The sequence below is a fragment of the Protopterus annectens genome, chromosome 10.part0, assembly GCF_019279795.1.
Source record: "Protopterus annectens isolate FY-2018-M chromosome 10.part0, PAN1.0, whole genome shotgun sequence".
In the NCBI taxonomy this organism is placed as follows: domain Eukaryota; kingdom Metazoa; phylum Chordata; order Ceratodontiformes; family Protopteridae; genus Protopterus; species Protopterus annectens.
In genome coordinates, this window is record NC_056744.1 from 982,980,434 (window position 1) to 983,004,756 (window position 24,323).

The 24,323-nt window shown below is 38.6% G+C and overlaps 1 protein-coding gene across 1 annotated transcript in view; it reads right to left on the reverse strand.

Annotated features, from left to right (window-relative positions):
- EXTL2 (exostosin like glycosyltransferase 2) overlaps positions 1-24,323 on the reverse strand; it is a 264,444-nt gene that overhangs the window by 62,926 nt on the left and 177,195 nt on the right. The window contains exon 3 of the mRNA XM_044085747.1: positions 23,824-23,894. Within this exon, the coding sequence (XP_043941682.1) occupies positions 23,824-23,894 (71 nt within the window). The remainder of the gene's footprint in view (positions 1-23,823; positions 23,895-24,323) is intronic.

The window sequence follows — 24,323 nt, forward strand, 5'->3', positions numbered from 1 at the left end:
AAATAAAGGTCCCAAGGTTGAACAGGCTCTCTTGCTGGAAGTCTGAAATGTAAACCTTCAAGGGCAACAGAGAAGTGGAAGTGTGCACAGCATAAATATTGGGAATGGCTACGAGATGTGCCTTACTAGGAGAACAGCTAAGACCAGATTCAAACATTTCTGACACATAACTCAGGAAGCATGGAAAAGGGGCAGAGAAAGGATCTAAACCACTACTGGTAAGCCAAGGAGAAAACAACATCTACTTATTCATTGTATATTTTCTGAGTGGAGAATCTCTGGGCACATGCAATGACAGACATCACCCTATCTGAAAAGTCATGCAGCTTAACTACAACTGAAATCAGTACAGCTGTGTAATCAGTTTCAGGGCATACAAACCTGGATGAGAGTTCAAGGAAGGATAAACCAGCAGCATATTGGCAGGACAAAATCTCTACTAGTCCTGGAGAAAGTATGGCTGAATAAAATAAAATCAAGGCTTCCTAACTCCGAATGGAGTAATCTGAATTTCTCCATCTTTGTGTAGTCCAGCTTTCTTGATGAATCTTACCATCTGAGGAAATGACAGAAGTACACTGAAGAGGCTTATCTGCTCCCTGGAGAGACAGGGAATCTGACATCTTGGATGAAGAAACAGGAAAAAGAGCTTGGCACACTTGGTAATGGATGGAGAAGCAAAGAAGAGACAACCAGGAATCACTAGTGCTGACAGACATTCTTGGTCACTGTTGATATGAGCAATCGCATATTGAGCATAAGAAGATGATGACTTAACCTCTCTCTCTCTCTTTAGGAATGTACTGCTGTACTCACATGGCCTCAAGCCATGGGTGATAAGAATGAATCTGCTAATACACCAGAACACAGCCATGATATTGTACTGGATGGGCAGAGTGCCTCCAAGAAGGGAGTCCTGAAAAGCCAGAAAGGACAGAAGAACTGCGCTCATCTCCAGGACACTGATAAAGAGGAAAGACTTCTTTGGCATCCATGTTCCTTTGACTGCCCACTGTATTGCCTCTTCCACTCTAGCACAGATTCATCAGTAATAACTGCTGCCTCAGCAACAGGAAGTTGAAAGGAATTTCATAATTACTAGTTTGAGGGATACAGCCACCAGGCTCTTGTAGATTTGAATGAGAAGATGAGGATGATTGGAATGTTTAGACTACTAAACTTACAGGGTCCAGTGAAGGACTCTTATATGGCCTCTAGCATGGGGGTTATTAGGATTTGTGCTATTATTAACTGCAGAGGAGGCAAAACTTTGCTGATGCTGTTAAGGAAGACACAAGGAGAGAGACCCTCTGGATCTGAGACAGTAACCTGTCTGGGATCAAATGACGTGAAACTGTGAGACCAAAGGATGAGCAGATGAATGTCAAGATCTGAACTGGTGATGGGAAGGATAAGATTTGTAAAGATCACTGTAGCTTTGAAGAAGGACAACAGTATGAACGGAGACTCTGTCAGATGAGTCGTACCTATGACAAAGCAGCAAGGACCAAGTCATCTACATAAAGAAAAATACTGGATCCTTGCAGCCTGAGGAGTGCTATTACTGTGGACATATATTTTGGGAACACCATAAGAGAATAAGTCCAGAGTTTGAAACCTGTAGCCATTGGCTCCTATCTGGAAGTGGAAAACCCTCCTTGATTCCTTGGTGAAAATGATGTGCAGGGAAACATCTTATGATCCAAACAGCACATCCAATCTCTTCTGCAGAGACAAGGATAAATGGATTGTACTGTGATTATATGAAAAGACTCTTTGGGGAGAAAGGCATTTTGGTCACTGAGATCCAGAATGGTCCTGAAATAGGTAGTAAAATAACCTGGAATAATATTCTAGCCCACTTTAGTCCAGAAGCACCTCTTGAATGGCTCTTTTGCAAAGGAGATAGTTCATTTCTTTCCTTGCCTAGTAGCACATCAAAGAAGAGGTGAGGGCAGATTCAGATAAGGTGTGTGAAGATGCACTGAGTATCATCTTGCAATAACTTCCCTTCCCATGTACTCCTGGACATGTTTCTCCAAGTTCAGGTATGGAAGGAAAATCTACTAACAGCTGTCTTCTGCGGAAGATGGTCAGGAAATGAGTCAAACAATACAAAAAACAATAAAAAATGGAGGAAAATGTGGAAATACGACAAACCAGTGCCCGCAGTAAAAAAATATTAAATATTCTCTAGTGCCTCGGCTTACAATGCCTTCAATGGAGTGACACAGTAGTCAGGAGTCAAACAATACTGTTGAGTAAGACTTTACTATTACAGTAGATGTTCAAATAAATCACTGTTGCAGTACACCTGACTTATGGGATGTATCCTGCTAAGGATGCCATATGTCCAAACAGTCTACAAAAGCTTAGGCACCTTCCTATCTTGCCATACATCCAGTCTACGACCTACGCATGAGATTACGTGCTGGTACTTAATGCATGTACAGGTGTGAAAAATCCTCAGAGCTGTTTGCTCCAGGAAAAGGACAGAGGCTAATGCTCAAAGAGAATAGACTTAAGACACAAACTGGAAAAAAAAAGAAAGAAAGGGTGAAAACTATGGGGGTAAACCTCAGCAAAGTATAAAACACATAAAAAACAATTCTAGGGAGAAGAAGAAGAAAGAGTGCATATACTACAACAGTGATCTATTTCAACATCCACTGTTAAGGTAAGGTCTTACATGACTGTTATGTTCTTCATTAGATCACTGTTGCAGTATTGCTGACTTATGGGATGATTCTCAAAGCTTTAAGGTTAAAAGAGTGAAAGTTTGAGGAACAGAGCTGAAGTCCAATAGCCCTTGAAGAATGATTCTGGCAAAACGTGCTCTTGTTGTAGAAAAAAGCATCTATTTGGTAATGTTTTGTGAAACTGTGAATAAAAGACAAGGTATAGATCTCTAGAATGAATTTAGAGTCAAGGCCCATGAAAAAGGCTCCAGAAGAAGCCATAGCTCTGGTAGAATGTGCTTTAATCTGATCTTGAAGTGCTTTACCATGGAAAGAGTAGCACAAAGAGAGAGAAAGTGACAGCCAGCTGGAGATGCTCTATTTAGATACTGGAAAGCCCAACTTTCTTCCTTCATAAGAAATAAAGAAATTGGTCAGATTTCCAGATTTCTTTGTCTTATCAGTATAGAATCTAATCTGAGCTGTTTATGGGCATCCAGCAAACAAAGAATCCTTTCATCTTTATTTTGAGGACTGGGGAAAATTATGTAAGATGGCTATATTCATTCAAAGATAGTTCAGCCAATCATAACTTTTAGCATAAAGTAAGAGTTAGTTCTGCAGTGGCTACTGTCTTTATGAAAACTTAAGAAAGGAGAGGTACACATGAGAGCCTCTAACTGAGAAACCTTTTGACAGGCATCAAGGCCCCTAAAAAAAAACGTCTTCCAAGTCAAGAATTTTAAAGATGCTGAAGCTGGTTCAAAAGGTGATAGCTTTAACTTTTCAAGGAATAATTCAAGTACAAAGAAGGGTGAATGGATTTCAATTGGAGGCATAATGCAGACGATGCCTTTAATAAACTGTTGGACCTCACAGACAAAGAAAGAGGATAATCAACTAGCAGGCAGGCTGAGATGACTGATAAATGTACACTGATAAAGGTATATGCTAGATCAGAGTTGAGCAGCTCATACAAATATTTGAGGATAATGGGCACATCCAAATGTGGGTCCTGTCTTCTGTTGGTGCAGCATTAAGAAAACCATTCCCTTTATTAAAATAAGATTTTCTTATTGCAGGTTTTTTTTACTTCCTTTTTTAATTTCTCAAAGTCTTGGGTTTCTAATACCATGATGGGAATGGACCCCATTCCTAAGTCAAAGTATGATTAAAGTTCATGAAATTAGTATTGTTTCAATCTTTGATGCCAGCCAGAAGTGCTCTTTGCAGCACCCGCAATGTCCCAGTAATGACTCCTTCTGCAATTCATATGGAGTTACATGTATTGGTAACATATCTAAATATGACTAAAGGTTCTTTTTTATAAAACCGTTGCTCCTCCTACTACTATTGGAACTGTCTGAGTATCTTTACATCCACACTGCTCTTGTTTCTGCCTGGAAATCCTGATATTTTATGACTTTGTGTCTCTGTATGCAAGGCACTGTAGTCACTGGGTACAGCGATTTCAATGATAAATGCTACTTTTGACATCTTTTCATGCACCACTATATCTGTTTTTTTTTTTGCATCTGTCTTTTGAACTGTTGGTAATAGGTGATCCCATGTGATGTAGACTTCATCATTTTCTATGATGCTTTGTGGCTCATTTTTCCAGTGTTTTTCAGCCACTTCAACACCATAATGTTTGCACAGTCCCCAGTGCAACAGTCTTGCCACATTATTATGCCTTTCAGTATACAGTCCTTCTGCCAATTAGTATGTCACAACCAGCAACAAGGTGTGTGACTGTTTCCATTTCTGTCTTATAAAATCTACATTTGTCTGTTTCTCACACACGTTCAATGGGCTTTATACACCAATGTGTATGTAGCCCACTATCTTGGGCCGCCAATATCAACCTTTCATCTTTTGGTTTGAATTCACCTCTCCTTAACCATTCCTGAGTTCAATCCTGATCAACATGATGTTCTTCCAGAAGTTTTCAATACTTGCAACTACATTTATGCATTTTCCACGTTTCTTGCCTTCTCATCTGATCCTTCACCTTATATTCTTTATTTTATTTTTTGGCACATTCAGTTGCTGCCTGATTTTTATCTACTTCTGGTTTGATTTTCATTCCTTCTTGATGCTGAAATGCTTCTGCTACACTAAGCAGGGAAGACTTATTAGATTTATTCTCTTCATGTTAGAAAACTTTCACTATGTTTGGTTCTTGTGAGGTCAGCAGATGTGTGGACAGTCCCAAAATTGCAGATCTATACATGTAATCAATTTCAAGGCGGCCCATACCTCCTTTGGAAAGGGGAATATATATTGGTATGCACTGATTTTTATAAATCATTTGATGAGCATGAAGCATCCTTCTTGTTTTCCTGTATAAACTATACAACACCTTTTGGGGCCAGTCAATCACTCTAAAACTGCAAGTTATGACAGGAAGAGCAAATTGGTTTACAGCTTGAATTTTGTTGCTACCTGTCAATGTTGTTTTCAGAAATAATGTACGTCTTCTAAAATATTCCTTACTAAATTTTATTCACATTGGTTCATGTTTTATTATTGATCCTTCTTTGATTCACAAATATTTATACACTCCCTCTTGCTAAAGTTCTTTTATATCACATTCTTGTCCCAAACTGATGCTTTCTTGGTGCTACAGTTTTCCTGCTTTAAAGGATGCTTTTGCACATTTATCAAGACCAAATGACATTTTTATACCACCTGAAAAAGTTTGACTACTTGCAGTTTTGCTTTCAGTTCCTCATCTGATGAGCTGCACAGTTTTTAATCATGGACAAAGCGAAGTTGAGAAGTCTTTACACTTTGTTGTTTTCTAGGAGTCAAATTATAGCCATGGCCTAATCTGTTACGTAGACAGCGTAATGGCTTAAGGGCAAGTCAGAATAGCAGCAGTGACAGGGAGTCACCCTGGAATATCCCCCTTTGAATTGTTATCCCTGGAATAATAATTTGTCCTTTATCATGGCTTAATTGCAAAGTGGTCTGCTGCTGTTTCTTGGTCATTGTAATGTAATCGATCAGCTTTTTAAGCACTCTTTTATTCATAAATGTGAGATACTGTCAAATGCTTTTTTGTAGTCAATCCATGCCATACTTAGATTCTTCCTCTTTTTCCAGCTGTCCATTATGACTTTATTTAGCAACAAATGATCCTTTGTTCCATATGACTTTTTTATTGCCCTTTTGTTCTATTGCTATGATTGAATTTTCCTCTAAATGACTATAAACTCTGTCGAAATCAATTCAGTACAGTTTATACGTCATCGGAAGGCAAGTTATTGGTCTATAATTTTTAGGATAACTTGCAGGTTCACTCTTAAGTAGGAGCATTGTTTTTCCTGATGTTAACCAGCTTGGTATGCATATAAATAGTTCTTACTCATGGCTAAATCGTCATGCAAAGATATTAATACTTTTAGCCAGAAGTTAGGTACTGCATCTGGGCCTGGGATCCACAGGATCTTCATAGATATTTCTCCAAAATGTATTTATTTCTTCTTTTTTGGGTGGTCTTTCAATTCCTTTTGCCTTGTTTCTCAATCCTCTATAGAACTTTTTTGGGTCATCAATAAATTGCTTATTTTGTACTTTTCCTTTATCTGTGTATCTTCTAAGTTTTTCTGCCTGTGCTCATATTTTTAGTTTGTTATTTGCAGTAGTGTAAGACAGATCCTGATCTGTTATAATATTGAGCATTGCTTTTATCACATCTAGCCTTCTGAGTATCTTTGTTGATATGTTCCTTCTTCTATACTCTTCTAACAATGACACTTCTTGTCTTAACTGATTTACAGTTTTCTCTATTTGATACTTCCATGATGGCATTCAATTTCTCCCCCTTCCTTTCCCTTACTACCCGGTGTTCTTGTGGTAGAATTTTATCTGTTATTAATTTAGCTGCACAGTATTTACTTCTGTTATATTGCATGGATCTCTATGGACAGCCCTAATTACTGTGTTCACTTGTTTTATAAAACTTCTGACTTTTTGAGTTTTAATGACCTTCTGCAGTCTATTTCTTTCATTGATCTTAATATGTCCATCTCTATTAAATCAAGCAACTCTTCTCTTAGTTCATTTTCTTCCAAACTGAGAGCACATTTTTTGCTCCCCATTTCCTGTGGGCATTCTACAGAAAGTTCTGTAGCATTATCCTGTGGAACATTCTCTTCAATTTCATCCTGTGTCATCCGTTGCTCTGTCATATGGGAACTCATTGGCCTATCACTCCTCAACATTGATTGCGTCACAGTTGCCACAGTTTCCTGGTCCTTCCCTTGCTGTCCAGCTTCAAATGAACATTTATACTGGTTTCCTGTGGAAGGCTCCAAAATATCTCCATATGTCAACTGACCAGTTGCTTCCTGTTCCACTGGTTTCTCCTTAATTTGGATGTCCATTGCTCTATCTTGCTGTGGTGCTTTCTGAGTTAGATTTTCTACACTGAATCCTTCACTTTGCAGGTACTCCATAACCTCAGTTTCTATTTCTTTAACTTCTCCTTTACTAATCTTCTTTTCTACTTTTTTCTTTGTCTTGTTTTTTGTTATGTAAAGTTTTCCATGCCTGGATTCCTTTGCCTGTATTTCTCTTCAAATATCCTCGGTGCTGCTCTTTTTGTATTGATTAGTTTTGATTTCTCCTTTGCATAAATATTAGACCATATTAAATCTCTCTTTCTTTCCCATGTCCATATTTCTTCCTCAGATGTCTCCTGATCTTTCTGTTTCTTCTTACTTTGGGGACTTGTTCCATCATGCTGTGATTTAACCAGTGTTAGACCTTCTACACCAAATCCTTCACTACACAGGCATTCTGTAACTTCAACTTCTATTTTTTTTAACTTCTACTTTACTAATCTTCTTTTCTACAGTCGCTCTTTGTGACATTATTTTTATTGTGAAATGTTCCATATCTGGATGCCTTTGCCTGTATTCCTCTTTGAATATCTTTGGGGCTGCATTTTTTGTGTTGGTTAATTTGACCTTCAACTTTGCATAAATACTGCACCATATCAAATCTCTCTTCCTTTCCCATGTCCATATTTCTTTTTTATACTTTTCAAAAATCTCTAGGTTTTGTTGTTTATATTTTCGCACTTCCTCAGATGCTTCTTTTTATAAACAGATCAAAGTTTCTTGGACTTTATAATGTTTTTCACAAATCTACTGTATTAGCGAACACAAATTTTACATTTTAAGCTTCTGACAGTTTTTCTTGTGGAAGTATGTTTCTTTCCTCTAATTTCTCCCTTAATCTTTTTTTTATATCGTGTGTCTGGAAATTCTGTACTTTTTGCATAATAGTAACAATAAATAATATCTTTCTTATCCTTAATATTCCACTCTATCATTTTTATGGCTCTTCTTTAGCCTATCAGGTTTTGTGATTTTTGTAGACTGCTACTTCCTTCTACAACAGGGGGGGCCATTGTTCCCCTGGGCCTGGCCTGGCCCCATTGCAGGAATGTTTCCGTATTTTGAGGATTCTACACTGTCATTTTTCCAGTCCTGGCACCACTGCACCTACCAGGATTGGGCAATTTTTTATCCTGGGTCTTGTGCACCAGTTATCTTTTTTAATTTTTGACCTACTTCTGTCCATGATATATGCTATACAAAATACAGTCTATATATCAGTGTCGTCTTGCTGAGATTTTGTGAAAAACAGGGTCCACCTCATGAAGGTACTCGCCAAGACTTGAGGATGAATTCAATTTCAGCAATACTACTCTCCTTTGTTTACTGACTTATCATCCTTCCATTCAGACCCCCTGTACTAGCTGTTGCATGTCCTCAAAGTAAATGTGCCTGAAAGGAATGTCTGTCATCCAAATTATGAGGTTCAACGTCTTCAGGTTGGGATGAATAAAGGACCTGTTTTTTGTGACAGCATGTCCATCCTGTGGGGTAAGTTGTGTGGATTGTCCTTGACTAGGTGAAAAGCAAGACAGAACCAATGCTGTCTGGACCAAATGGAAGTCAATAACAACATTTTTGGATTGTCTTTCTGAATCTTCAGAATTAATTTTAGGTGAGTAGAAAGAAAGGGAAAACATATCGAAATTTTCCTTTCAATGAAAAAGAGAAGACACCTAGTTTTGAAGCTTCCTTGCATGGAGCTCTGGAGCAAAACAGTCTGAGGTGGTTGTTCAGAGTACAGGCAAAGACATCTGTCTATCCACTAGTTGTAGACATGCCATGTTTTGGCCTTTTTCTAACCTTGCCAGTACAGCATAGGTGGATTGTTTGGCAATACTTTAGAAACATGGAGCTTAAAAACAACTTTGATATCTATAATACAGCTAATAGGGTTTGACTTTACTGTCCTGAATAAACTCATAACAACTTAAAAAAAAAAAAAAAGTCACAGGCATTCAAAAGCCATGTAGCTGAAACACTGGTGTGCCCTTAGGGGTTATATGTATATATCCCATGGGCCTGCACTACAGGAAGTTTTAGGTATTACACAACAAACACTCCAGTTTTGCTTAGACTTACAGTTTTTACTGAATATTTTGTAAAATAGTGATATTCAAATAGAAATCTTTCAGGACCAGTGTCATTAAAAAAACTTGGGGGAAGATGAGAGGAATAAAAAGTTTTTAGAGGGTTAACATCTTGAATTGTCAAACTTTTAGTAAAGCATTTAAAGAGAGGAACTTAGAATTAGTTGCAATTTTCCGCCTTCTCTTGGAACTAGAAGAAAGTCTGGAGTAACGAACTTTTCCTTTTTGTGAGGGTAGGTTCTATTACTCCCTGATAAAACAAATCTAAAAGAATTGAAAAGATATGATGTTGATTTGCGGGGACCTGAGGAATAATATAATTCCAGAGTAGGCTGTATCCTGTCATTATTATGTCCAAAACCCAAGCATCTGAAGTCAGTTTTCCAAAGGGAGAAAGACAGGTAAAGTCACTCTGCCAGACTGGGAAGGGGTTGGCCAAGATGGAGGGAGTAGAGGGATAGAATACAGTCAGAAGTTAGAAGCTTTGCTGGAAAAGTAACCACTGGATCCACTGAATTCAGACTTTGGTTTGTCCTGCTCTTTATTCTTCTTTGAGAATTCATTTCCTTTTTTGCTGTGAAGGTTTTTGGGATTTGTAGAAAAATGGTCCAAATATGGAGTGGTTTGTCCTCTGAAACTTGGGAATGGGGAAAGAAAAGCTGCTAAAAATCTGGTATTATCTTGCCTTTTTCCACTAGTTTCCTGAATACTTCAGCAAAAGAAATGTCAACAAGTGGTCCTTGCCTAAAGGTACATCACGTAATTTGGCTTTTACATCATCATAGAGGGACTGTAGCCTAAGCCAGGCATACCTTAGGATCAGCAGTGTTATACCCCCACATTTAAAAGAATGTCGTGACACTTGGGGGGCTGAATTAAGCATGCCCTGTAAAAAAAGATTTAGTGTCTGAATTAGGAGTGTTAGAGATCAGTTTGGTCCCATTATCAAATACAGAAAGCACAAATCTGGTCATGAGTCTAATAATTAATGGCACAGAAGGACAAGGTGGCAGAACTGTGGACTGTCTTACCACATCCACCATGGCCCTGCTATTCTTGCTATTTGGTAAGGTATTAGTGGAAGAGACCAGATTGGAAACTGCATGTGACTCCACAGAAACAACTGCAGGATCTGAAGGATTTTTATATGAATGCTAGGTACATTATAAAATCTGTCTGGCTTCTGAGAGTAGGTGGCTGGGATGCAAGTGCCAGAGAAGCGTACAAAATGGTACTTTCCAGAGACTAAAGAACAGGTGGAATATCAGAGCAGAGGTTTTTGGTACATTAATGTACATAAGGCCATGATATTTTTTTCTGGGGATCAGATAATTGCTTACACTTCTGGTTAAAGTGTTCCATCATTTTGTAGAATAGTATCAAAAAAGTAAGCTTCTCGTGAGGGGAGTTGGAAGACAAAGTATCATCTGCTTCAGATTCATTGTGTACAGGAGACCCGAATCGGTTTGAGCTAAATAATCCGGAGCTTCTGATTCTGAGTATGAAGAAAGTTAGTCTTCAAAAGAAGAGTCCCTTTTTTTATGAAGTGTGGGAACAGAAGAATAAGCAAACTGTGAAGGCTGCAAAGTCATTAGGGCTAAAAAACGCCCTCGAGAGAAACTATACCACTCTTTTTAAGGGTTCCTAGGAAAAACAGCAGGTGTAGCTGGAAGGCAGACATGCTTGGTCTTTTGTTTATTTTCTTAGGAGCATTGAAGGAAACAGTATGTTGAGGAGGAGGAGGAGGAGCAGACCCCAGATGTACCTCCTTTAAGGTCCTTGGGATATCTTCTCAGACAAGTGTTTGAGGGATTCTCCTATACCCTCAGACAGGATTAGCCTTGGCTCTCCTTTCATGACCAAGCCAGCCATATGGTCAGTCAGTACAGGATGTGTTGGTGACCCTGCCTCAGGCCGGCCTCCTAAGAGGTCCTAAAAGATGGAAGATGTACACAGGTTCAGTAGTTGGGAGGTCTGAGCTACGTAGAATACTATCTCCCTGATTTTGGGGATATGGCTAGAACACTGTGACCTGGATAGAACATTGGGAGATTGATAGCTTGACTCAAAATAAACTCAGAAATAACTTTGGGCATGAATAAGGGATTTATTCTTAATGTGAATATCTTTACGGAAAACAAAACAGGGTTCACCCACCATGAGAGCTTGCAACTCAGATACCCTTCTTACAGATATCAGAGCAATGAGATCAGTTTTCCATGTAATGAATATTAAGTCTACTTGATGAGCTGGTTCAAATGGAGACAAGGTTATCTTTTGCAGCACAAAGTTAAGATCTCAAGAAGGAGCCACCTGTTTAAGGAGCGGTCTCAGGTGTAAACCCCCCATCAGAAATTGTTTCACTAAAAGAAAGTGGAGGATCTATGGGCAAACATGCTGAAAGACCACAAGTTATACCTTGATAGAGGAATAAGAGAGGCCAGAGGATAGTAACTCATACAAATATTTAAGCACCAGTGGTACATAATCTCTGATGGGACCCTGGTTAATGGTTAAACACTAAGTAGAAAATCTTTTCCACTTGGCAATATCCATTTTCTTAGTAGCAGGTTCTACTGCCTCCTTTCATATCTGCTGCATGTCCTCAGGAAAGAAGTCCTTAAAAGGATCAGAACTGAATCATCCAGGCAGTTAATTTAAAAAGTTTCAGAGTATCAAACTCCCCCTGTCTTGTGTGAGTAGGTCCAGTTTGTGAGGAATCTTGTGGTAACTGCGATTGGCCAATATGAAGGAAGAACCAAGACTACCTGCACCAAAAGGGTGTCACCACAATGACATTTGTGGAGCCCTTTTGAAAGTTCAGAATCACCCTGGAAATCAGAGAAAAAGGAGGAAAGTCATAAAGGAACATTCCTGACTATGGAAAAGAAAAGGCATCTGTTTTCCAGGCTCATCTCCCAGGAGTCCTGGAGCAGAATTTGTTCAGCTGTTTGATTTGAAAGGAAGCAAGCAGATCTACTTCAGGTGTTCTCTAAAAACTGGATCACTTCCTGGAAGTCTCCCTTGTTCAATTTCTATTTGTGAGGATCTGCCCTTGTCTCGCTCAGCTTGTCTGTGGTACTTTTGCTCTGACAAAATGTAAGATGCCTGGGGGGGGTTAAGTAATGCTGAAGAGCTACCTCCCAACCTGCAACAGCCAGCCTGCACAGAGGGTATAACCTGGTGCCCATTTGCTTGTTTATATACCACATCACTGTGGTGTTGTCTGTAATCACCAGAAAAGGTCCAGTGGACCATACATGATGAAGGGATGTTAAGGCATGGATCACAGCCCACATCTCCTTGACAACAGCATGTTGTGGTCTGTCTGAGGAATTCCACAGGCCTTGCACATTTACCCTCATAGATACTACCTACCCCAAGTGAAATCTGAGGAGTCTCTTGTTATCGACTGGCTTAGAGGTACAGGAGAAAAGGGGTGACTTGGATTTACTTCTATAGTCTCCACCATTGCAGTTCCTTTCTGACAAAGCCCAAAACTGGAAACACAAATTCCTGAGGATGCAAATGTTGGGTCTCCATGTATTTTTTTAGAAACCAATAAAAAAAATTATGAGGCTCACATCATGAACCCCATGATCCTGAAATACTCTCTGGCTAAAATCTAAGACTGATTTGAGAACTCAGGAAAGTTTCCAAAAAAAAAAAAAAAAACACCTTCTCTTGTGTCTATAAAACAGCCCAGAAAAAACAGTCCTAAAGAGGATATCTAAATAAGGAAATATGGGAATGCATTCAGTCTGTAATGAGCTATGACTGGAGACAGACACTTTGTAAATGGAACTGTAGATAACTCACAGAATAATGCAGAAAACTGTTAATGTGACACAAACCCAAAAATCTGAGATATTTCCTGAAGCTTTTGGCTAACAGAATCTGATGATATGCATCTTGTAGATCTAACATTACTAAAAAATATCCTCAGGGGATGAGAGGTAACAGATTCTGAAAGGTCAACATCTTGAATGTTGGCACTTTCACATACAGATTTACAAAAAAATCTAGAACTGGTGTCTAAGAACAGTCTTTCTTTGGTACCAGAAACATTCTGGAATAGAAGCATTTGCCCCTTTGATTTAAATGCACCAGTTCTATGATTCCTAGGGTGAGTGAATACTAAAGAACCAGAGGAAAAAAAATGTCTGGTTCAATCTCTCTCTCTCCCATTATGCACCACATGGTTCATTAGGAAATGAGCACCTTTCATTGCTCATTGTTTCTGTAGCAGTTACGGGTTTTACAGACTGAGCACAGGCCCTCCGGTGGTGTCTGGTTCAATGGTGGGGAGGGATTCCAATGAAAGCAAGTATTTGTATACGCTGCCAATGGTATCTCTCCTAAAAAATTTCTAGCAACCAAGAATCTGAAATAATCTGTTGTCAATCTGGAATTCATACAGGTTATTTCTGGGACACATCTTGACAGGCAGAGGTAGTAGGAGTGGAGTGGGGTGAGTCACTCTGAATTATTAGACTGTCCTGTTTTAGCAAAAGATCCTTGTTTCTTGCTTTTCCCCTCATGCCGTCTCTCTCTCTTTTTTTTTTGTTAAATTCAAAAAAACAAAGACAAACCACACTGGCAACTGCTTAGATAAATTAGCGCTTTCGTTTACTGGCAAATTGTAAACTTCTTCAGATAAAATAGCCATCTCAATACATTGCTTAAATAGTACAAAATATTCTGATGTCATAAATCATATAATTGATTAATTACTTAATTAAACAGCAAATTTTAAAGAGAAAATGCTCATATAAGACCACACTTTTAAAATATTTACTACATAATATTAGAAAATATTACTAAAAAAAGGTTACCATACAAATAAATATATACTTGTATTATTAATATAAAAGCATAGTGATAATAACTACCTACATAATGCTTTTAATTTCAACAAACTCTTTATTGAAATCATTTCATTTAGCCCTGGCGGTGAATTTGCATCAAGTTTAAGTTGCCATAAAATTTCTTTCTCTTCCAATTTAAGGCTAGATGGGCCCCCCCGCCCAGTGTCATAAACACAATCAATAATAACAAATTGAAAATTATGGCCTGGGTTCTGTATAACATTTCTAGCCAAAGCATTACAAGAATTCTGCTTATTAATGGCATAAATATGTTCATGTACTCGGTGTTTGAAACATCTATCAGTTTTACCTACGTAAAATGATGTACATAGGACACATATTCCTAAATAAATAACCCCCTTAGAGTTACAATTGAATTTGTTGTTAATAAAAATCCTACATTTCTGTATTGAAACGGAACTAACAGTCTTAATATATTTGCACCAGGAACCAAAATTCACCTATAGACGGGGTTTGAATTTGAAGGGAATACTAGAGCAAGGAAGTAGACACATTTACAAACCCCATTGTGGAATGTACAAGTGTGAATGCTGTTCCTGGTGCAAATATATTAAGACTGTCTTGTAATGCTTTGGCTAGACATGTTATACAGAACCCAGGCCATAATTTTCAATTTGTTATTATTGATTGTGTGATGACACTGGGCGGGGGGGCCCATCTAGCCTTAAATTGGAAGAGAAAGAAATTTTATGGCAACTTAAACTTGATGCAAATTCACCGCCAGGGCTAAATGAAATGATTTCAATAAAGAGTTTGTTGAAATTAAAAGCATTATGTAGGTAGTTATTATCACTATGCTTTTATATTAATAATACAAGTATATATTTATTTGTATGGTAACCTTTTTTTAGTAATATTTTCTAATATTATGTAGTAAATATTTTAAAAGTGTGGTCTTATATGAGCATTTTCTCTTTAAAATTTGCTGTTTAATTAAGTAATTAATCAATTATGTGATTTATGACATCAGAATATTTTGTACTATTTAAGCAATGTATTGAGATGGCTATTTTATCTAAAGACATTTACAATTTGCCAGTAAACGAAAGCGCTAATTTATCTAAGCAGTTGCCAGTGTGGTTTGTCTTTGTTTTTTTGAATTTATCAGTTTTTGTATTTCTCTTGTGGACTTTTTTTTTGTTCATTGTTTGGCTAGAGAACACAGAGATTGTTTGATTTTTTTTTGTTCTGTTTTTTTAGAAGGAAAAGAGGATTTTGGAGATTTGTAAGCCAGGGAGAGGGTGTGTGTGTGAAAAATCCTGTATTAATTTCCCTCTTTCATCAAATTGTTTCAGGACCTGAGTAGCAGATGGGCCAAACAAAACCTCATTATCCAAGGCTGAATTTAACATTTCAGACTCTACCACATCAGAAAACATCTGATTACATACCCAGGCATATTATCTCAACATATTAGCACTAACTTATATTCATAAAATAGCAGAATATATTCTAAGAACTAAGCCAACATGGGAATTTAGAAAGGAGATTCTGCCAATAGGTATGACTGTGATTAGGGGTACAGTGACTAGGCAAGAGGGGGCAGGAAATTACTGAAGAAAACTGGCAGAGGAACCAAAGTATTGGGAGCAAATGATTAGAGAGGGAAAGGTAACATAATGCGAAGATGCCAAAAATACACTTGGGACTGCTGGCTAGAAAGTGTTTCCTATCAGGGACTGATATCAGAGTATAGGTAAGGAGACGGACAGAGGAATCCCAAGTAAAAGATTTGCTCTAGTGAGTTTTTAGTTGAATCTAGAACTGCTGTTAAAAAAGGGATAATTAGCATGAATATAAAATACTGCATGAAAGTTACAGGAATCAATCAGAGGACGGTAGAAAAGACTGAGAAGAGAGACTGGATAAACAATTCACAAAGAAACAATGGGAGAATATATGTATAGCTCTCAAATATGTAACAAAGTGTACAATATTTAGGATTTTTGCTTGGAAGTGTTTGCATAGGTATTTTATACCCCAATCAGACTTCAAAGAATTCTTCCTCAGGTAGATTGCAAATGTTGGAGGTGTGATGGAGAACAAAGTGGTAACTGGGAACATATTTTTTGGAAGAGTAATGAGTTGGCAGACTTTAAAAATTCCCTACAGATTATTCTGTCAGAAATACTGGGTGAGTGTAACTAAGGAAATAATTTTTCTTTAGCTAGGACACCCGATCTAAATTGCCAAGGCATAGTAAGGCTTTGTTAAGTTTAATTCTGGTGGCTGTCAAAAATGCAATTACTAGAAAAAGAAAATCAAAGTCTAAACCAACTGTATCTGAAGTATGGAATACAGTAACAGACAGAGGAACTGGAAGTGGGATCTTTAGAAAAAGGTAGGAGCAAATTACACAGAAAAAAATGGAGATTGTGGGAACAATATACGCAAGGTAATGTTTTAGATGAGGAATGAGGTTTAACAGAAGGCAGGAATTGAGTCTCTAATGCTGGATTGACAATGTTTGTATAGAAGATTATATTTGATGTATAATGTTTGTAACTGAGAATATGTCAATATGGTTTGTTTTCATTTATATAAATGTATGATTGTCGATATCATAACTGATAATTTCATAAATATGATTAAAAAACACATTAGCAGTAGCAGTGGCCCTAGATGCATGTACCTGCACAATCATACATGTTAAAAACAATGGAATTCTAACAAGCACTATCATCAAGAGGAAGCGTAGCAGATAATTCTCTAAAACTGTCAGCAGAAAAAAAAATAAGCTGTCACATACTAGTCTGTCAGCACAAAAAAAAATAACAATAAGCTATCACATACTAGTCTGATAGTTAAGCATTCTATATGTCAAAGTGGAAGAAGAAAATATCTTACCAAATCTATCCAATATTTTCCTTCTTTCTCCACAGGAGAAGGACTGGAAAAAAACAGGAGTCTATTTCCATCTGGCGAAGATGTAGATATGGCCACAGGATCAGACTGGAGGTAGGAGAACAGATGTGTGTTAGTTTGAGAAATTTTTTAAGCCTGTCTAACTTTCTGGGAACTGAAGGCTGAGAATCAAAGTAGTTATAGGCAGCATTAAATATATCCTTCAGGGCTGGCACAATAAGAGTTATAGGAGTGGAATGAGGCATATATACTTGTAACATATCATAGTATCTCCCGAATTCAGTAGGAACATCCACCTGTTTCCATAAAATACATTCATCCTAGCTACTGTCTGAGAGAAGGAAAATTCCTCTGGGGGGGGGGGGTGTGAGTACCAAGTTTCCTCAGAATCAGGGATTTGGGTTTAGGAATCTGCAGGAGAAGAAGCATTATCTCTGTCTATGTCAGAATCCTCTGACTTGTTTTTGTCAATAATACCTCTTGACATTATTTTCAGGTAGGGATTTCTGAGCACCAGGATTTACAGCCTGTAACAATTGCTTGGCTAAGGCAAGAAAATCATGTCTTCTAACAGATGCCATGTATTCAGACAAACAATGTTCAACCTTTTGTTTTTTCATTACAGGTGTGGATAAAGGAAGACTCAGAGAGGGTACTTCTGTCCCATCTAGGTGTCTCTTTCCTTGGCTACACCAAGCAACATCTCCTGGAATGTCTCCCTGACCCAGAAGAGATGGCTCGTCCATACTCGGATGAGACACTGGAACAGCCAAAAATATGTGTCTGACCCTTGCTTATGGTGGGTGAAAAGACTACAGTAAATGAAGCCAGAGAGGTAAGTGAGTGGTCTGAGAAATGGCTAATGGCCACTACAGATTCACCCACTATCAGCTGATGCATTGTCTGAGCTCACAGTGTCAGCAAGGGCTCTTTGGTATGTTGATTTTCCTTTCTAGGTATAATGGAAGATAGAACTGGTGGAAGAGGGTTAAGTATCCATACCATAACTGAAGGAGGATGTCTCTATAAGATGGTAAGTTGTGAAAAAGTGTTCCTAAGCAGCATGCTTTCACTTACTCTCACATACGCAGTCTCCAACCATAATAATGCATAGGCATCACACTAAATTCCTATCAGAAAACTCCTTTTTCAAAACCTCAGTCTGACAAAAAAAATGGCAGGTACATTGTCATACAGTGAACACAAACACTAACAGTCTGTATAAAACACTTCTCAGTACAAACCTTTTTATAAAATAACAAAGTTTGCATACACAGAACATTTTAATCGTACATTTTATTCGTACATTTTAATACTGATAGTTATTTTTCTACAGAAAAATCAGTTGCATTTAATATTCTATGACTGCTTATATCCTCTCCCTCCATGCTAAACCTCCCTCAGTAAAGGTCAGCCTGCATTACTTTTCCCAAAAACATTAGTACAAACCCTCTTATTACAGCAATTTAACTGCTCTTTACTGATATTTTTCCTGCTGTACTCATCTCTTCCACTCCTTCCTGCTCCATTCGCCCTACGGGCTCACTCTGCTCCCTTACCCAGCCCCCAATTTCCACCTGCCCCCAGCACACCTAGCCTTATTCCTCCCTGACCCCTCCCTCTCAGCCTAATTACCCAATAGCAGCTCCATCACTTAATTCCTCCCACCCACAGCTCCTTCATACTCTCTTCCATCTGTACACCACCCAAACAATTAAAGTCCCCTCCTGTTTTACTAAATTGCTATAAAAAACCTCCATCACTTTCTAAACCCTCTGTTCCTATTCAACCTTCTCTATTCTACCAACCTACATCTATCACTCTCCCTTTTGCTTCAATATGCTCTTTTTAAGTCATCACACCCCCCAGGCCCTCTGCCTCTTCTCCCTGCTCCTAATTCCCTTATACTCTGCTAGCTCATATACATCCAATGCTTGCCCAATATTACCTACAAAGACAACTACCATACATACACACCTTCACCCTCAATCATACTCCCATCACCACTCTATCTCCTTATCTCTCATTCAGCTCAACACTCTGCACTTATTCCACCCTAAAATCTTCTCCTCTAAACTTAAGACACTGTCACCTACTCTAAACTTAAATCTAACTAATTTCATATCTAGTAAACCTGAATGGCTAAAGGATATTTTCTTTAATAACCTAGTCCAAGCTGGTGATATCCATCCTAACCCTGGTCCTACTCCCTCTATTGCTAACAACCACCACTTATCATCCTCCTTCTACCACAACACCCTAAAGATTTTCAAAATAAATGCACAAAGTTTTAATAACAAAGTTCACCAATTTCAAGCTTGGTTAAGCCATAACTAACCTGACATCTTAGCCATCTCCAAAACCTGGCTCAAACCCTCTATCTCCGACTCTGAGATCCTGCCCCCAGGATTTCATATTCTCAGAAATTCAGAAATGACACACTAAACAAAAAAGGTGGCAACTCTGCCTTAGTCTGCTCTAAGCTCCTTACTGTAATTCCTCTCCAAATTCCAATTCCTCAATTACAGAATACTGAACTGCTGGACTACTAAAACTAAATAAACATAAAAATATCTGCATAATTGCCAGATGTATCTCACCTGGTAATACCATCTCTACTCGCGAAGAAATTCTCCTATGGGCTTCTACTAGAATGAACTACGAAACGTACATCCTAGGAGATGTAAATATTAACTGGAACAAAATCAACTGCCATTCTCCCTCCCTAACCATCAATCTCTATAACTTCACTCAATTAATCCTCCCCATCACCCGACCAAACAAAACAAATCCACCTGGATCCACCTTAGGCTGTATCCTAGTCTCTGATCCTAATAAAATAACCAGCTCTGGCACTATTCCTGATGCCATTAGCGATCACCTCCCAGCCTTCATACATCGCTCAACCAGCTCTTCCCCACACCAGCATCAATACATTCGCACTCGCAACCTCACTAGCTTCAACCCCACTACTTTCTCAAACATTTTCAAACAAATGAACTGGCAAATTCTAAACACCCTTCCTCATGACAGTGTTATAGATTACTTCAACTCTGTCTTCCTAGATACCCTAAACTCCCTAGCCCCTCTAAGAAACAAAAGGATAAAAACTAAAACAGTTCCTTGGCTATCCAAAGAGACAAAACAGATCATGCACCAAAGAGATAAAATATGTAAACTTTACCAAAACATTAAACTGCCCGCTACGCTGCTCCAATATAAACAGCTGTGTAACCTTGCAAAAAAGCTAATCACCAAGGACAACAAATCCTACTACATCAAACTCCAGTCCAATAACAATAAAAACCCCAAGCTATTCTGGAATTCAATAAATTCTCTTCTCAATCCAGGCTCCAAGAATAATCCCTGTCCTGACCCAAGTAAATCTGACCTTGAACTAAGCTCTGAATTTAACTCATTCTTCATAGAAACTATTTCTAACCTCACAAAGACGTTTCCTGACAATAACCCAACTTCCCTTCACTCTCCACTTCCTAACTCACCTAGTAACCCTCCTTCTCTGTTTGAGCTCAAACCCATCTCCACCAACTTTATAAAAAAAGTTTGTCCAAACTTAAACCTTGCTCTAATGCTCCTGAGAATATCCCCTCCTCCTTTCTAAAATGTGCTGCAGATGGTATTGCACTTCCAATCAGCATCATTATTAACAGATGCATAAAGGAATCATATGCCCCTAAACTCTGGCGCTCAGCCTATATTCTTCCTCTTCATAAAGGAGGCAAAAACACCAGCATCTCAAACTTTCCCCCTATTGGTCTGCTCTTACCAATTTCCAAAATCCTAGAAAAATGCATCCACCTCCAACTTATGCCTTTCCTGACCCGAAACAATCTTCTCACTCCCACCCAACATGGCTTCCGCCCAGGCCATAGCACTATAACCGCTCTACTCTCTTTCCTTGAAACTGTCAATCAAGCCCGAAATTCAGGACATTTAGTTTCTACTGTTTTACTTGATCTGTCTAAAGCATTTGATACTGTGTCCCACAAGCACCTTCTCTGTCATCTCTCTTAACTTCCTTCTCTCACCCAACTCTTTATCCTGGTTCTCCAGTTATCTATCAGACAGATCACAGGCAGTCAAATGGAAGAACTCCATCTCTTCCTTCCTACCTACCCCAACTGGTGTACCACAGGGATCTATCCTCGGCCCTATGCTCTTTAACATCTTCATCAATAACTTTCACACTGCTATTCCTGATGCCAAAATCATTCAATACGCAGACGATTCAACCCTAGTCTGCTCTGCCTCAAACCTCTCTGAATTGCCAACTAAAACCCAAATTGCTTTCTCAACAACCGAAAACTGGATGTGCCAAAACCAACTCTCTCTTAATGCAAATAAATCAAAGATGGTACTTTTCCCCTCCTACAAAGACCCTCTCCTATGAAAAAAAACAACTTCAAAGTCCATAGTCATACCAATTCACCTATAGAAGTGGTTATTTCCGCTAAACTACTTGGCATTACCATTGATGAACACCTCAAATTTTAAATCCACATTCAACAAAATATCAAGAAAACCCACCAAAAGCTAGGTATGCTGTACAGGAACAATCGCTTTATCTCCAACTCTACTAGGCATACTCTGTCCACAACTTACCTTCTTCCTTCCTTACTACATGCAGCCCCTCTCCTAACCAACCTGTCCTCCACTATTACCTCCTAACTAGAAAACTGCTATAACAAAATCCCTAAATTTGCCACTCACTCCAGAAATTATACCCATCATTGTTTTACCCTACAATCCCTGAATTGGCTTGAACTCCCAAACTACCTAGACTACCTCCAACTCACAACTGCCCATAGACTAATATTTCACCCAGCAAAATGTCTTGCTCTAACTAATCTCCTTTCCCCCTTACACACCCAACAGAACTCTAAGATTTGAATATCAGATTCAAGTTGCTATCCACAAACCTAAACGTCCTGCTGGCCAACTTCTCCTCTCTTACTCACTAGGCAAAAAATGGAATTCCCTTCCATCTACACTAAGAACTATACCAAACTCAAAAAACTTTAAAAGCCAGCTTTTCAAACACCTGTCATCTAAATGGAAATGTACCTGCCTTCATCCTACCTAATCCATGCTAAGCATTTGCTCCCAGTGGGTTTCTCGCACTGGTTCCTAAGCTCTCTATTACTCGCTTAGATACCCTCCTATGGGTCTATCTAATCTCCAAACAACTCCTTCAGCATCTATCTCTCTATGCTCTCAACAACTCCTATAGCTACTCTCACACGACTCAGCCTTGTAAATACTGTAACTAGCATCCCATTTTATATGTGTGTAAGTAAAGTGTATCTACTATTTCTTTTTTCTACACATGCTCATACATACATTGTTGCCAAACCTAATACATTAGAGTGTTTCCTCTAATGAAACTGTATAACCCCCAACTTCATTTTTCAATGAACTTTGTTAAATTTGCATGACACCAAATGTGTTAATTTGTAACTTTTTTGTATATTTTTATCTTTTATACATTTGTACCACTTCTATACTAACTGTATTAAGCATCTTGGAGCTTTTCTCCCCGGGCAACCACTGAAAATGGGTCATTTCGGCCCAGTGGACCTTCCCGGTAATCAAACTGGAAATAAATACATTTTCTCATAGAAATAACCTCTAAAATACCTCTAAAAACCCTATTTAAAAATACTCTTTTATAAACTGCAGTATTCTGTGTGGCTGGGTTCCTCACTGGCAACTTATTTGCCAGAAATGAAGCTGAAGGCCAGATGCTACTCCTGTGAAGCCTCTGAACTGCTTCTTCACAAGGAAACAAGAAAGTACTGAAGAAAGCTTCACCCTGACTACTGATTTTCCTCCAAAGGGCTGACCAATCAGTCAGAGTGAAAATGTAGGAAGGAGACAGAGCTTTTGGAAGCAGGCCAGTTGTGTTCTGGGCATGACACAACTCATATAGCCTAAAGGCTACTTCAGCAGTGGGAAAGATGATAATCTTACAGATTCCTAAAATGTTAATTTTGCCATTGGTAGCATGCACCAGATACTGAGGTCAATGCATTTCATAAATGAAGTCTCAGTATATTTAACAGATCTCTGTGAATTCCTTGTCTGACTTACTACAGTGGCTTTTTCCTAATGTGGTAGTTGACTTGCTCTGTAACAACATACATATATATATAAATATTAAGTTCCCACCTCCAAAGGTCCCCCTGACTGCACCTAACCTGTTCCATCACTCCATGGAGGAGGGGACATATTATTTCTGGGTTAGGCAAGAGACCTACAGCACATTCATTCATGGCCAGGAAGTCCCACTGGCCATCAATTCCTCCAATGGCAAGAGTTGGATCATAAATAGCAGGTTATCTGTGGGTCTTTTGGAGTGGGTAATACTTCCATTCTTTAAACCACCTATGAACCTATCATCGCTACTTGGTCAGGAACATGAAGCATGTGTGCTTCCACAAATATCCTTTGCTTATTGGCTCAGCAGGGATACCCTTGCCTAATGCAGCATGAGCCAACATGGCCTCCACAAGTGGGCAACACACCCAGCCAACTTTAAATGTAACCAATGCTATGGACCAGGTAGTCTCTCTCCCTAGACCCCCAGGTTGAACGAGCTGGCATCAACCACTTGAGCTCATCCTCACCTGCCAGTCCCTCAGATGCCTCTGCTTCTAATCGAACAGAGCTTGCCTGTGCCATAGTAAAGACTTCATCCTCCTGCAACATGGGGCCAGATATGGTAAATATTAACTTTTGTTCTTTTTAGCAATTTAACTATATCCTCCTTCCCCCACTTGTCTATCATGCTGTCTTTTACATTAAGGTTTTAAAATGTAAAATACAAAAATATAAAAATAAAATAACCATACAAAAAGAGATTTACTATTACCTGCCAGACCGAGAAGGCAAATGTCAGGTCATGAGCACTGATCAACAAGTCATCATCCAGCATCAAAATAGCTGCAATACAAAAAACAGTTTGTGTTCATGCATATAAAGAAAATACAACAAAAGCTCACTTTTACATTCTTAAGGAACATGTAGCCTTTCAAAACCATCCCCTAGTAAAAGGGAACATAACAAATTAAACATGGACTACAATGAAATAATGTGCACCACATCTGATGTTTGAAACTTATTCTGCATTTTAGTCTGCTATCCATACCACCATCAGCTTTTACCTAAAGCAGCACAAGCTCAGTAAATTGTTCAAAAGACAAACTCCATGTTCTGCAAGCATCCCTCAAATCTATATGGCTAGACAACACAAAGAGTAACTCATTTTACCACAGTACTAGTGAATGCCTGATGTTGGGTTAAGACTTCCAGGATTCAGTACCTGGTAGCTGGATATTTATTCTCTTTATAAACAAACTCACTAATCCATAC